Below are 15,718 nucleotides of genomic sequence, written 5' to 3'. Positions count from 1 at the left end.
ACAAAATATTATATAAATAAATCTGACCACATAAGTGTAAAGATTTTCGAGTCCTGCTCAAGAGAATTTCTTTGTACGTTCACTTTTTGATTGTGAGGATTTTTATCATATACTAAAATACTATGATAATATTATTATTGATATTATACTTACTTAAATCCGCATTGTGCTATGAATTTCATATTTATAATAATTTATATCCTTGACTTGTTCAATGTTTATCATTGTAAGTTAAAACACACATTCAGAAATAAAATGATTAATCTTGACTATAAAATAAAAATAAAACACAGTTATTTAATTTATATTTTTATTTAAAAGCTTCATCTTAGTTTCTAAAATAAACGAAGCAATTTCAGCAGTCTTTCATACATTTATAGCACAATTGTTCACAATCTATATAACGTATTATATTATTAATATGCATGTTCAGTCGTATAAAATTTAATATATTACAATTATTCACAATTACTAAATTGATCTAATTTATTAATATCACTTTGTACACTAAGTCTATGTATAAATAAAAAGATATTTACATTATTATAAAAAAATATTTTTTCGTAGATATGTTCTCGATATGGCGAATATAATTTTAATAATAAATAATAAGGTTTTTATATCGCCAACAATAAAATAAAAAATACTTTGCAGGAAGAACATATTATAAAAATATTTCTATTCTTTATTGTCTATTAAAAATACTGTTAATGGTAATTTTTATCGCCAATTTATAAAAAGAATATAAAAAAAATTAAACAATAACAATAAACGTGCATAAGGCTTATTGCTTATAACACCATTTTCATAGTCGTCTTGATTGAGCTGTTGGGTTCCTCGAAGTTTTAAATCTACCAATGAGAAATATAATAAGCTTATAACCTAATTATATTCAAGTACTACAATATTTCAAAGCATACCTTGTGTGCCAATAATATTGCTGTCTACGTCGTTTCCATCAATTATATTAGCAGCTTTACGATTTATGCCTATTATATACATAAATATGTATGAGTAAAATATTATATTTATTATATATTTACATACATAGTTAAATGATTTCACTTACGATAAACCTTTATCGTGCCATCAGTGTCGCCTAGAGAATTTTTAGAGACGCACTTGTACGTCCCAAAATCCGATTCGCTCATAGATTTTATCGTGAGTTTCATATGAATTTTATAAGAATTATCTGATACGAACGGTTCGTATTTACCACCTGAAATATTTATTTATATTAAATTTTAATTTTATATTTTAGATAAATTAAAATTTTAATTACGTGCCTTGCACAACAATATCTTTTTCTCTCGTCCAGTAGTTTATGGATTTGGGATAAGCTTCAGAATGGCATTCTAACGTCAAAGACATCCCTTCAATAGCTCCCACTAACTGGTTTTGAATCCATATCATTGGTGGAACTAAAATTAATTATAAACTTAAACAATCGGTCGAACGCAAACAAGAAATCGATAGCAAAAACATGGCGCTTGCTTGTTGTTGATAAGCGTGGTTTTAATAATTATATTCATGTTATTAAATGTTTTTGATCTATAATTAGACCTTTATTATTACGTAAAATATACTCACAGTGTACTACGAGCATAATTCTCTTGCTAACTGTCGGTGGAACTCCGTTAGACGCTATGCATAAATATGCTCCCATATGTATCCGATTTACTCTTGTGATGTTTAATAAGGATCCCTCTGCGGTCAATACTGGAAGGAATAATAATTTACATATTGTATGTTATATTGATATATCACATTACAAACCCACTTATTTTGAACTTATATGAAAGTAAGTTATATTGTATGAAAAGCTTTAATTTTTTTACACACGTGGCACAAAAAGGCTTGAGAAGTTTAGATAAACTTGTCAAAGGAAAGCTAGAGAAGGGAGATATATATGCACGATCATGTCAATGCTGCCACTGACACATCTTTTGTCGCAACACTTCAGAAAACCGATCACTGGTATAAGTCGGTGACAAATACCAGAAAGACCTGTGCTCGAATGCCATATGAACCTAAGTGTTTTTCAATCTCTATTTTGTCTAGCGCAGGGGTTAGCAAACAGCGGATCTCAAGCTCTTTTTTTTTGTCAAATTCACGACTTTAAATTTTTGTCATTAATATGTACATCACATAAGCACAAATATTTTTTGTTATTATATAATGATGTTATCGAGAGCTTAATTATTCACACTAGAATGAAAGCATTTGGAGAACTTCAGAGTAGTATGGATGTACATAATCTTCCAATAATGTTAAATTTACAAGCTTTATTGTTGGTCAGAAAATCGCTAAGAGGTTACAACTATTTACTAATGCATCTGAAAAGCTTTTTCTTGATTTCAAAAACAAAGCAAAGATTCTTATAAAAATAAAGAATCAATTCTATCAGCTAAAAAAGAAAAACGCAAATTTTGACTGAATGATTTTTTTGTTTTTTCATTTCCATTAATTTCAACAGACATAATTTCAAATTCGTGCAAAATTCATTACTGTTTTTGCGATTGAGCACCAATGATAAAATATAGCGTAATAATTAAGTTACTTCCCAAATATTATAATATGTTGAAAAAATTTTAGAAATCAATTAAAAATGTTTTTGGTGAATTAGGATTAAAAAAAATTCAGTAAGGTAGGGAAAATAAATATGTATTTAGTAAAAGGTGTTTAAAAGCCATGCATTTTAAAAAAAAAATAAGCTATAGAAATCAACCGTATTTGAAATGATCTAGGACCTTAAATTAGTGCAAAATCAGTTCTAAGAATTTTCCCATTTAATAAATTTATACCAAAGCAAAGAAATAACCACAATTGTCTTATTTGTTAGTGGTGATTAAACATAGGTAAATTATTCGAACCTTTAATCACGAAAAAACAAGGCAATAGAATATAAAGTAAAGATCAACCTAAGATACAAAAAAATCAATCTGTGGTGAAAAATCAATCTTTATTCTATCGTTTGATAAAAAAATATAATGTCTTAGGTTTACTACAACGTGTTAATATTAAAAAAGTTAATTATAACTTAAACCACGAAACCCTGTGATTTAAAAGATATTTTTGATTTACCGTACATTCAAAATGTATTATTTTCTCGTATGTTATTATAATAAAATAAAAACTTTAGACGGAGAGATCATATTAAAAATGGTCGTTTGTCAAAAATATGATTCATATTTAAGAAATATTAAGATTAAAAATATGTAAAAAGAAGAGCAGTATTAAAAAATAAAAACTATCGCACGAATCTATGATTATTGTTTTTTTTGAGGTAGACATTTTGTAACCCGTCCTCGTATCTATAAATAGACGTATTTACTTAAGTAATCCTAAAAGCATCTACTTTTCGGTATATATATACATATGTATGTACTATTGTATTTTAAAAGATTGAATCTTGTGTGTTTAGAATGTTTATAGATCCTTCATGAAATTGAATGACCGTTTCTAGAGCTCAATAATTGAAATCGATTCAACCCAAACGCTCGACTGTCCCCTAGCGCAAATTTAGAATCAAAAGCGATTTCCTGGTTTCAGTCACAAGTTTTTGCACCTCGACGGTCCAAACTTGTGTTTAACATTTATAAATCGTATTTGGCAAACACTTTTTATACTTTTGTCGTGTTACGCAATACACAAGTGAACATACAACGAATCAGATCGTTGTTTGAACGCGTCGCTAGTTGTGTCGTACCGGCAGGAAGGTTCTCACTAAATATTGTCTCAGTTTTATTCTGAAAGTTTTGCTTACCTTTCTCTCCCGTGGGAAGCTGTATGGGCTCTCCGCCTTCTCGTCTCCAGACTATCTGAGGCTGAGGAGCTCCTGTAGCAGCACATCTCAAAGTAACGTTCGATCCTTCTCGCACGGCCATATCTGTACTGGTAGTCGAATCCAAAATATCCGGTGGAACTTTAAAAAATTGTTAGAAAACAATAAATACATCATACTCCTAAAAAATAAAAAAAATATGTAATAAATATAAGCACTTTGAGTAACAATTCCAAAAATGTATATTATTTTATGCGATTTTTACAGAGTTGTATATTTATTTTAATATATTATTTATCTACTATATTTAAAAAAAAATGTATATATTTTAATTCTTGAAGTATAAAATTTATTATATTCTATATATTTCATTTTTTGATCAACAGTGTTTTTGGCATATATACAGATTCAATGTGACTAGGGATTCCAATCCCGGGCCAAAATTTTGATCCCGGGATTTCGGTATTGCTATTAGTCGATCCCGGGATCCCGGGACCAGTCCCGGGATAATTTTCATGTTATTTTGTCGAAAAAATAATTTAAAATGAATAATACAATATATTTTTACATCTGTTTTTTATAACGTACAATGTATAAAGTACGTATCATTTTAGTCTTGGACTTAAAATAGAAAATAATATAATAAAAATAAAAAAGGGAAGGTCTTATATATTTATTTGAGAAGAAAAAAATTAACTTTTGACAATGTATGTACATAGGTATGAAATTAATTGAAAACATTATTTTGAATAAAACTCACGAAGTAACATCCAAGCATCAAGTGTTTTATCATTTAGCCTTGATCTGATTTTGGTTCCTAAGTAGCCTGCTGCTGAAAAAGCACGTTCAGAAAAAAGCCTCAAAGATTCACAGATGTCATGTGCAACTCGCACAAGTTTGTACACGAAATATAACGATGTTGTCAATAATAATTCGATTGTGCTTGATAAATCAACCAATCCGAAAAATTCGGGATTATGTTTTATAATCCCGGGACTCATCGGGTATTGAAAATCGTTCGGGATCCCGGGATCCCGGGATTCGGGATCCCGGGATTGGAATCCCTAAATGTGACTAAAATTCGACTAGATTTACCTAAATGAGTACCAATATGTTAAAGGAGTAAATAAAATCTATTTAATATAGTTAAATTAAAATACTCAAAAACAATGAAAGGCAAAAAACGTTTATTATGATTATCAGAGTTAATTAAACAAAGCTAATTTATCCTAAATACAGAGTTTAAAAATGTTATTTTTCTTTTGAGCAACAGGTCTTTTAATTAATGCGATTCAGTTAGTATTTTTCGTCTTGGATGATTGTAATCAAAAGGGTATTATTTTCTCTTAATAATAAACAAAAAAGGCTCTTTATTTATACCCCAGGCTGAAATTATACAATTTTAATTAACATGCGATTTTTAACGTAAAAGAAGTAGTAAATAATATATTTTTATTCATAGTCAAATAATAAATTTATTATCACATTGACATTATTAATCTACAATAGCCGTTAAAAGTACACTACAAAAAAATTTCGTACATTGATATGCCAGTTGAAATGCTTTTTTTATTGATACACTATACCGAAATTGGTTTCGCAGAAGCATCGTACAAATTATAAAAAAATAAATAACGATGTTGAACTAAGAATTTTGAGTTTCTATGCGGAAAAAATTGCTTTATAAGCAATTTATTTTAATTAATGGCAAAATCGTAAACTAGAAGCAGAAAAGGTTAATTATATAAAAGGGAATTAATACTTTTGATTAACTCTTAAATAAACGTTGAACTGTCGATCATTTTTATGAACAATGTTAAGAAGTATCTAAAACCGTTTTTTAATAAACTATGACGTTGAAAAATAAAAACATTTTTAAGTTACTAAATGAATTTCAGTCCGTGTAGAAAATTTCACTGAATGTAGAGTTTACAAAAAATAAATTGCTCTAAATATATTTTCTAAACTTGGACTAGATATCTTTTAAATTAACAATTCATTATATGTCTGTTCCTTCACGCAGTATTTTGTTTCATATAAAATGAATTAGCTTAATAGTCTGAAAACACTAGAGCGTCACTTTTCAGGAGAATAAAATTTAATTAATAATGCTTGCCTTTGAAATCAATAAAATTATTGCGGTTAAAACTAAAATTAATAATTTTGGTTTAACAATATATGCTATAATTTATACTCAATAAATTAGTAGCACCTAGCAAATTTAAACGTAAATTAACGACTAGGTATGCTATTTTTAAACTATTTTTTTTATCAAAGTAAGCCTAAAATACGCTCTATACAAAAAAGACTGGGACCGGCACTATAGATTAATTGCCGAAATGAAAGAGCCAGGATAACATTAACATTATAAAGAAAGTTCTCTTGGGTATGACTTAAGCTCGCTTTTTAGAATGCGAATTTCAATGTGTTTTGTGTACGCAGGACCTTTGTGAGTAGTAAAAATGTGAACGTTTACAGAGTTTTATTTATTTAAATAAGACTATCATGACAGATTAATTGCCAGTAATATTCTAACAGATCGTTAAAATTAAATGCGTTTCTATAACAAACCCGGGAATCTTTCAAAAATTTTCGCAGTTTACACGTAGAAAAATTCTCCACATGCTTCTAAAAGAGATTTCGAGATTTTAGGTAGAAGTTAAACTAGCCATAACGTTCTTAATGATCGAATATGAATTTGTAAAAAATACATAATAACACTAAAGGACAGATGATTGATGGAACCCCATTTTTACAGAGAGCCTAAATTTATCTGTAAAGATAGGGAGTCCGAATAGTTAGAATGAATCTAAACAATTTTAAATAATCGACATACAAAAAAACCCAAATTCGTAACTGTCTCATTTATGTCATTAATAAATATTGAAATGAACATAGGTCTTAACTTGGATCCTTTAGAAACTACCAGAGAGGTAAAATATTCTTACGATAATCAGCCGCTATATTAGAAAGAGTACAATCTTGTTATTTAATAAAAATTATATGTAACAAGTTTTATAACAAGTTAAGTGCAATTATATAAAAACAATAAATATTAAAACTGTTTATTATGACCAATGATTAATTTTAGTCTATATTTATTAATTTATGTTTTAAGCACTATGTTCACCCATTGGCGTCCAAAATTTTTTTGTTCAACACTACACAATCACTAATAGTAAATGAATTTCAGTAATGATAACTAGACCAGTTCAGCCCTTTTCAGCTGTCTTTTCAAGTTGTCCACATTGAGGAGCTTGCTGCCTCGATGTTGACGTGCTGTTTCCTATTTAGCAACAAAACGTTTTTTAACACTGGCGACGTATGTATCTATCGCCAACATACCACGGAGCATTCAGAATGTTTTGTAACACTTTATTTTAATTTTTAATAATTTTGTGGCACTGTTTGGCACACCCCGAGAGTTGTATGACACAAACTTTAACTAGTTTCAAAATTTGGTTGTATATCTTGATTGTGTTATATATTGCTAGCTTGGAGCTTTTTTTCATAAAGCAATATAACTTTCTATATCTTATTTCAAGTTCTTCTTTGTTACACCCCAGTTTGGTGTCCAAGATCATGTCCATGTATGTAGCTATATTTCCAAATGGGATAGTGTTGCCGTTTATGAAAATTTTCAATTGATTAATTATATCTATATTAATAAAGTAGATCAAATATAAGAATATAAGCGACAGAACGTTGCCAAAAATTATATGGAATCAGCTACTCTCTATTTACGAAATTTTATACATTTACCTATGCCAAAGAATTACCAGAATTTAAAAGAAAACTTTTACTTTCTATATACGAATATTCAAGTGTATAACGAAGCAATTTCAAGGCAAAACTTTCATTTTCGCTTCGGTGCTAGATTTTCGCACATTCCCCACTTTCATTAGCGACGCAATCGACAAGCCCAGAAAAGAAGGAAGTAATACGTGCGCGGGCGCTCGTTTATTCTTCTTATTTTTTAAGGGCTACTTTCTTCATTCGAGATTCATTGGCGACGAGGAATTGGGCCGTAACTGGAAACAAATAAGACACATGGCGCGTAATAAAATGAAGGGAAAAAGAATACGAAATTGCACGCTGAAAGAGGAGATGGCCGTCGTCCTCGCACGCCAACGTCCTCATGGCGCTAAAAGGGGGATTACAAATTTTAGTAGCACTAAACCGGGCAAAGGGGGTGCGAAGTGGGGTATTCTTCTCATTTTATATTGTTTTTTGTTGCTACAACGTTGTATTGTCGAAACGGAACGAACGCATGAGGCACGAGACCAAATTACCGAGTGTTTGCTGTACCTACTGTGTGTGCGAGAAGTTTCGCCATTTTGCTCTCGGCTAGATTTGGCAATTTCGACGCGTTTGTGCTTCAAATGATTTTTTTATATTTTTTTAAACATAAGGCTTGATTTGAAAGCTTGAAATAACGGGTAATATTGTAAAAATGTTGGAAATGTTAAATCATATATGAAAAAACAATATGCAATAGCTTTAAACAGCAACTTAAATAAGCATGTACTGCAAAATAGTTTTATTATTATAATACCATGTGAAATAATCAGAATTTATTTTAATTAAGTCAGTCAATTTTTTTTTAATCGAATATATACCAATACAAAATTATTTCTTGTAATTTTTGAAATCCTTCACTAATAGTATTTACTGTTGCTTGAAACAATGAAACAAACAAAGACGTGTTTTGAACTATTCATCTAAAATAAATCAAGAAAACAATACAAAAACCATTCACAAGATTAGGACTATTTATAAATATTTACTTTATTGTGGACATTGAGTCACTGAAAATAATAATTAATGCATTTCAAAGTATTCTTTGTAAAAGATTAATTTTAAGTCTGGTCTTGTCTAAGTCACCGATTCTGGAGATTACTAAATGAATATACGTAATATTTTTGTAGTATTTCTCGTTATTATTATGGCCATGTTGTTTTATTGTTAGTATTAAAAATTAAAATAAAAAAAAAGTATTAAAAGATATGTTATATATTATTATAATGTTTAATTATTAGTTTAAAAAATACTTGTATTACTCCATACTGAACAAGCGTGTTTAATTAGGGTATAATTATTTGCTTATATAGTATAATTTTCTTTTTCTTGATAATACGCTTTTTTAGTTAAATATTAACTTTACAGCCGCAATGACAGCAAGCCCTTTGTGCCTAGTATTCTTAGTTAATTTAATCGTCGAGTCTAAATGAATATTTAGATATTTTCCGCTCGGCCTGAAATTAATGCAATTTCTCTGTTTATTTTTTTGAGATCGAAGCAAATGTTGTCTAAATAATTGCTGTAGGTTTTCTTATTTTGCTTGTTCAATAGTTCTGTAAAAATGTTTATTACTTAATTGTAATTAGTTTAATACATTCTGCCGGCTGTATCTTTAGCATTAGTATTTTTTCAAAATAATAATGGCATTACTAATTAGAATGAAGAGAAACGGTCCAAGCAAACTACCCTGCGGGACCCATCCCGATCGAGAGTTCATTATTAGGCGAAACAACATAGCTTTAACCTTCAATGCGTGATACGACCTTTTTATATATTTAGTTTTTAGTATCAATAACCATTTATTTTTTCTTTCTTTATAATGTAAAATATATATCGAAAGAAAACTTACATATAATTTATTTTATTATCTTTGAGTGACTTTCCAAGCCTCCAAACCATGTGGCCATTGGTCTTGTTTTTATTTTGTATATTATCATATTCGTTTTTTTTTATTCTTGACATTAAAAGTCTTTTACAAATGTGATAATATATCCTAATTTTTATTAAATTAATTTTAGTTTCGTTCATCTGGAGCGTATAAGTTAAACAATATAACTAAAAACTTGATTGTCTTCTATTAAATCAATCTTAATATACATTGGTATTGTTTAAGTTGTCAATAATATATCAGTAAGTAAATTTTATAAATGAAATGGATTCCTAGAAATTAAATTCCAGTTTGCCCCGGGTTGTTCTACTGTCTTTCACATAATATTAAATTTTCAAAACCATCAACGATGTTATCGATATTGAGTAAAGGTAGTTTACAATTATATTTCAAAAAAATAATTATATATAAATTATTTAAAAGTTAATATTACACGCCTAACTTGTGTTTCCTTGAATTCAGGTTACGTGTGTTTCTATATAATTGTAAAAAAATATTTGACTACCTAAATATAATTGTACAAAATAAACTCTTGGCATACTCGATTGTAATTATTAGCTCATATGCTGAGCTATTATTTAATCTTTAAACGGTTCGGTGCTTAACTTTGAAGCTAAACAAATATATTTAACTTGCCGCGTGGAAGTGTAAACACTGGTAACGTTTAAGGGTAAGAATGTAAGCAAACAAAACTGGAATCATCGCGACTTGAATATGCACGGTAAAACTTGAAAATGTTTCCATTTCAACGTGAAACTCCACATTTACGATGACGCGTTAATTTTTATTGTAAATAAATCGTACAGATGTATCGCGAATTGAACTCAAAATGCAAACAAATCAGATCAAAACGGCACACTAGCATTAATTCATATATTTTTACGTTCAATATATCAAACATATGTAAACTTTGGGCTATTTGCATAAACATAATGGAACTAGCGTACTGTTCCTAGGCGCGCAATTTATATGCAAATTTTGCACATTTTTTACATATCGGATGGTCGGCTATTTGGGGCTAATCCGTAACCTCCTACGTTCTCCCAATAATTTGAGATTAGTTGGGTTTTCCCGTGTATAAATTTGTGAGCCCGTAATATAACCACAGATGTAGGATTAATTTGCTTAATACACAAAGTTAAAATGGGATCCTGGGCTTAGTTTTACACGTAAGGTCGGGTGTACATTTGTGTACAGTATAGTGTGCGTCGTCGATAACCAGCTTTAAATTTGATTTATTAACTTTAAGGTAAATTAATCCGTGAACGGTTTAAAATTAATAGGCACATATACAGACTCTGTGTAAGCCATTAGTTAGCTTGTTATATTTAAGTTAGAGTGAGATGTTACAACTATTCAGTAAACACACAATAAGGTACATATGTATATTAATTGCAAGATATTGCTTCACCACATGAGTTTATTATAAGTAACACCAACAATAGAGTATTTTAAAATACATTCAATAATTGTTCTAATATAGATTGATAAAAGGACACTAATGATATGAATATAAATAGATAATCTTCTTAATAATAATAATTTAAATAATTATTTCCCTGATATGTTTACAAATTCAATCTTACAAGCTTTTGCCACTCGCCTTTCATTTAATTTCCTTGCTCAGTTGTTAAGGGCTATCTACTAGTTGTAAAGTTATTGCTTCAGTTCCTCTTTGTATATATATTTTTTTATTTTATAAAACGATTAATTAGGTTTTATAAAGGTGTTATTATTTAATTACAATTGGTTTAGGACCGTAAGAACTGGTCAAAACGGCTGTTTCATCAGCGTAGATAAATAAGTCAGCATTTTTAAAGGGATTAATAATATCATTAGTATATAAATTAAAGAGAAACGGCCTGAGCAAACTACCCTACTTTAGTTGTAATTTTACGTGTTATCAAGAGTAATCATAGCTTAACCTTTCAAATATTAGCATATTATGGTGCCACACAATGTCGATTGCTTCTTATATATCGAGCATTAACTTTTATTTTGTAATATTCAATTAGTTATCCTGTTAAGTTGGTGTATCGTTAAATATATTTCGCTAAAGTTAAGCATTTCGATTATAATTTTACGAATTTAAGATTTTTTCAAATATTTTACTAATCGAAAATAATAGGCAAATAGATTCTACTGATCTTACTTCCCGGGTTTTTTGATTAATTGAATTATCTTAATGTAATAAATAGTAGAGAAATACCCGACCGTTATGCATGCATTAAATATTTTGGACAAGTAGTGAAAGATAATAATTTTTTGATTTAAATATACAAAAAAATATTTATTATATATTATAATTATTGTCCTAAATATTCAAAAAATGATAAAAATATAAAATCAGTGTATATTTAATTAAAATATTTATTTTTTAACTGACTTTTCTCATAATAATTTATTACTTTTAAAAAGTTTTATTTGAACAATATCAATTGTTGGTGAAAAAAAAAGTTATAAAATGTTTTTACTAAAGAAAAAATAACTTATATATAATACAAAAATGTGTAATATTATTGATTTACTTACATCAAATAATAATAATGTAGTAACTTCTAATTTTTTACGTTTTGTGAATAACATATAAAAATAACTATTTTTCACGCCATTTTCGTTGACGTAATAATTGACGTTTGTCTGAACGATTTTAATCAATTTCTCACACACAATTTACAATGTGTTTATTAAAGCGAAGCAGCTTTTATCTAAATATTTTTGTACATTAGATGTAAATAGAGTATACTAAATTTTATAAAATAAATGGTTTACGAATAAATATTTTATTTAGTTTTATTTTATAAATTTAATTGACAATATATATGTATGTGCCAAAAGTAGTACATGAAAATTACAAATAAACAATTTATATTTTATTGCATTTTGCCAATGGTTAATACAACATATATATTTACTTATAAAGAAATATCAAAACTCAACTTGTCTATAATCTTACATATATTTGTTCTAAGCCGCTTCCGCTTCCGGACGCGCATAACTTAAAATAAAACATATGCTCAATTTTCTACTTTGTAAATCGTATCATTTTGTATGAACGGTGTATAATAATACACGTAAACAAAGGAAATATATTTAAATATAATTAATAAAAATATAAATATTGTTGGCACGATGATTTTCGAGCCTCCGCTAATGTATTCTTTTGTTGTCGACCAATGAAAAATAAGCATTCAAATATAAAACAAGATGGCCGACAGTAACGTGACAACAGTTATAAATAATATCAGAAAAATTTTGCTACGCGAGAATAATCGTCATGTGCGTTGTTCTATTTGACTGAATATAAATAATCGGATTGCAAATAAACTAGGTATGTTATAACTATTGAAATGAAATATATAAATAATGTATGTCAGGATTATAATAATACGTTAATTAAACTAGATAAACAATCATAAGACAATCTTCTTAATGAAATCTTCAAATTTGGATTCCCGTCGACGGGCTCCGAGGCCGAAAAGTGAGTTTTTCCTTTTATAATACATAACCATTATCATTGCTTCTAATTTAATGCACATATACGTTAGATTTGACTGAATCTGGTACGTTTTAACCCTTAAATGCATGATTTTTCCATTCAAAAATAAAAATATTTTTCTACTAAAATTAGGCAGTAAATGACGGCAAAAATTATTAAAAAATTATTTAGGCTCATTTGTGGATTACATTTATAAAAAAATGCTTGTAAATATGCAACATCATGCAGAACGCGAACACAATATATTAAAATTAAAAATATACAAAAATATTTACAAGTGGAAATTCTTAAAGCAATTTTTCTTCTTATTAGAACATAAGACCACACCGTATTATTCACACATTGTTTGTGAAATTCCATTGCATTTCGGTATTTTGCACAATATGGTCCAGTATCTACAACTACGTGTTTTGTTTATTTTATGCAACTGTTACTGTAGAGGATTAAACACGTCGATTGGAAGCTCTTCATCTTTTTAAAAATTGTCGCAATTTGTCATATTTTAATTATTTGCCATACGTAAATGTTATTAGAACTATCATTGCTTCTGAAAATTAAATGTAAACGATACTATATAGTAGGTAAAATGTACATTTATGATTACACTAATATGTGATTTTTTATTATTACTACCATTGTAATATGTTTAATTAACTTTGGTATGTATACTTTTAATTGAGAAATCACTGCTGTTTGTCTTTTACTATTTGATCCAAGTGATACTAAATTGTAATACAATTTTGACATGCCCTTAAAAACAAACCGATGTATAGGACCTTAAAAAACTAAACATGATTTGAATACCTATCTAATAATAAAATTAATATAAATATAAAACAACTATAAGAAACAAAACATATATACATAAACAGTACATTGTTTTGTATTCTTACTTAATTACTTTCATTTTCAGCTCAAATTTTAAATTTATTTTTCTCTGAAAAACATTAAAATTTCATGTAAGAAGAAAAATTTTAACTGTAGAACGTTATATTTAATAAACTGTCATTATATTACTTTAAAGGTTGACTAACTTTTTTTTCAAATGGTATTTTAAATATATACATACACGAAATGTGTAAGCTAATTGGTTTTGATGTGATTCAATTTAATTGATCTCTCTAGCTAAAAAGTTCTCAAAGTGATGAAAAACCCGTAATAAATTAACAAAATGCATCTGATTTAATTAAATCCATAGTCATTGTTTCATATAGATTACTTATTGCGATAATGAAATAAATAATTTGGGGAAAAAAAAGTTTCCAGTTCACTGAAAATTATCTGGTATTATTGTTTATTGATATTATTTAAACTTTGGCTCAATAAAATTAATTAGTAATTCATAAATTATTTAAAACAATTGAGTAGATTTTGATAAAAACACTATTAGTTGGATTTCCGTAAAAATACAAAAATATATCACATAACTACGTTAAGTCTTAGTTAAAAAAATACAATTTGTTTGCCTAGCTAATCTGGGTATTTTTTTCAATTATGTTTATAATGAAGCATTAAAAAAATGGTATAAAAATTATTTTATTTAATAAAAAATAAATTTTAGTATCCTTTCACACAAAATTGAATTGCTAATTGCGGGAGTTATTAATTTTATTTTATTAATTTTACTAAATAACCCATGTTTCCTATAGAAATTCATACAAACAAACAGCTGTATCATCGCAATCCCTATTTATCGCACCGCTCAGATCTCTTGAATTTTACACGAGTGCACAAATAAAGTTTTGTTTGTTTTTCGTTTCGATTGTGTTCTTAAAAGCTCACGTACGACCGGTGAACACTTTGTGCAGCCATTAAACGAAACCACTGAAACAAACCGATGCATCCTCGTTTCAAGTGCACACACAGCCGAATAAACCGAAATTTATTTTGCGATAACACGAGGAGTACGGTATTAATTTTTAAGTAAGTTATGGTTTAAATGATGAACAGTTTCGATTATATCCGTAAGATAATACAACCGTCTATCTGCTCACTATTTAGCTTGGCATCACTTTATGTAAAGTAGATTAGGGACGCTTAAAGCCTGCAGCAACGAGAGAGAGTAGTGCCCTATCTAAAGTGTTGAATTTATAATGATTATTCGGCACAGTCAGTTATGATGTGCAATTCCGTAAAGGAATATATCTATCTTGGTATAGAATTATGCATGGATATGTATGTATATGTGGCAGAAAAAGAAGGTTATTTTATAATGGGAACTCTCCGGGGGAGTCACGTCAAAGCTCACGTTTGAAACGTAGACATTGAAAGCTCTCTAACGTAAACGACTTTTTACATTTTAACAATAGATGAAATACTGTAATACAAGAGGTCGATATTGATCCAAGCTAATCTCATTTTAAGACGTAAATAAATAAAAAGGACCTCTCTTGTAATATCTACTTAAGAAAATTGTAAGCATCCCTCGAAGAATATATACAAGAAAATATATATACCTTGAGAATGTAGCTCAAATTTCCGGGAAGGATTTAGATTTATCAAATTGAAAGTAAAACGTATTATAATAATTTTATAAAACGTATATTTATCATATTAATAAAACTCTTATTTATTATCAAATAAATGTTTGAATTAACAACTAAAGCAAATTTTTTTTTATTGGAAAAAATATTAAAACATTATTGTTAAAAAGAAATATTAATTTATATTAGTACGTATTTGTACTTTAATATTTAAAATTATTTAATAAAACATAGACTATAGTTATATTGTAATTAATTCGTAT

The 15,718-nt window shown here is 28.1% G+C and overlaps 2 protein-coding genes across 2 annotated transcripts in view; both read right to left on the bottom strand.

Annotated features, from left to right (window-relative positions):
* The window catches only part of LOC148226276 (focadhesin), a 600,544-nt gene that overhangs the window by 281,703 nt on the left and 303,123 nt on the right, over positions 1 to 15,718 (bottom strand). The gene's annotated exons all lie outside the window — the stretch shown is intronic.
* The window catches only part of LOC148226287 (limbic system-associated membrane protein-like), a 33,058-nt gene continuing 17,636 nt past the window's right edge, over positions 297 to 15,718 (bottom strand). The window contains exons 4-9 of the mRNA XM_088203793.1: positions 3,767 to 3,925; positions 1,591 to 1,719; positions 1,287 to 1,421; positions 1,070 to 1,219; positions 921 to 989; positions 297 to 851 (exon numbers count right to left, since the gene is read on the bottom strand). Coding sequence (XP_088059919.1) covers positions 721 to 851; positions 921 to 989; positions 1,070 to 1,219; positions 1,287 to 1,421; positions 1,591 to 1,719; positions 3,767 to 3,925 — 773 coding nt within the window. The 3' untranslated portion in view covers positions 297 to 720. The remainder of the gene's footprint in view (positions 852 to 920; positions 990 to 1,069; positions 1,220 to 1,286; positions 1,422 to 1,590; positions 1,720 to 3,766; positions 3,926 to 15,718) is intronic.

This window comes from Plectrocnemia conspersa, unplaced genomic scaffold (assembly GCF_051122295.1).
Source record: "Plectrocnemia conspersa isolate PC_06_02 unplaced genomic scaffold, ASM5112229v1 ptg000014l, whole genome shotgun sequence".
Classification (NCBI taxonomy): domain Eukaryota; kingdom Metazoa; phylum Arthropoda; class Insecta; order Trichoptera; family Polycentropodidae; genus Plectrocnemia; species Plectrocnemia conspersa.
This window is presented reverse-complemented; position numbering and strand designations above follow the sequence as displayed.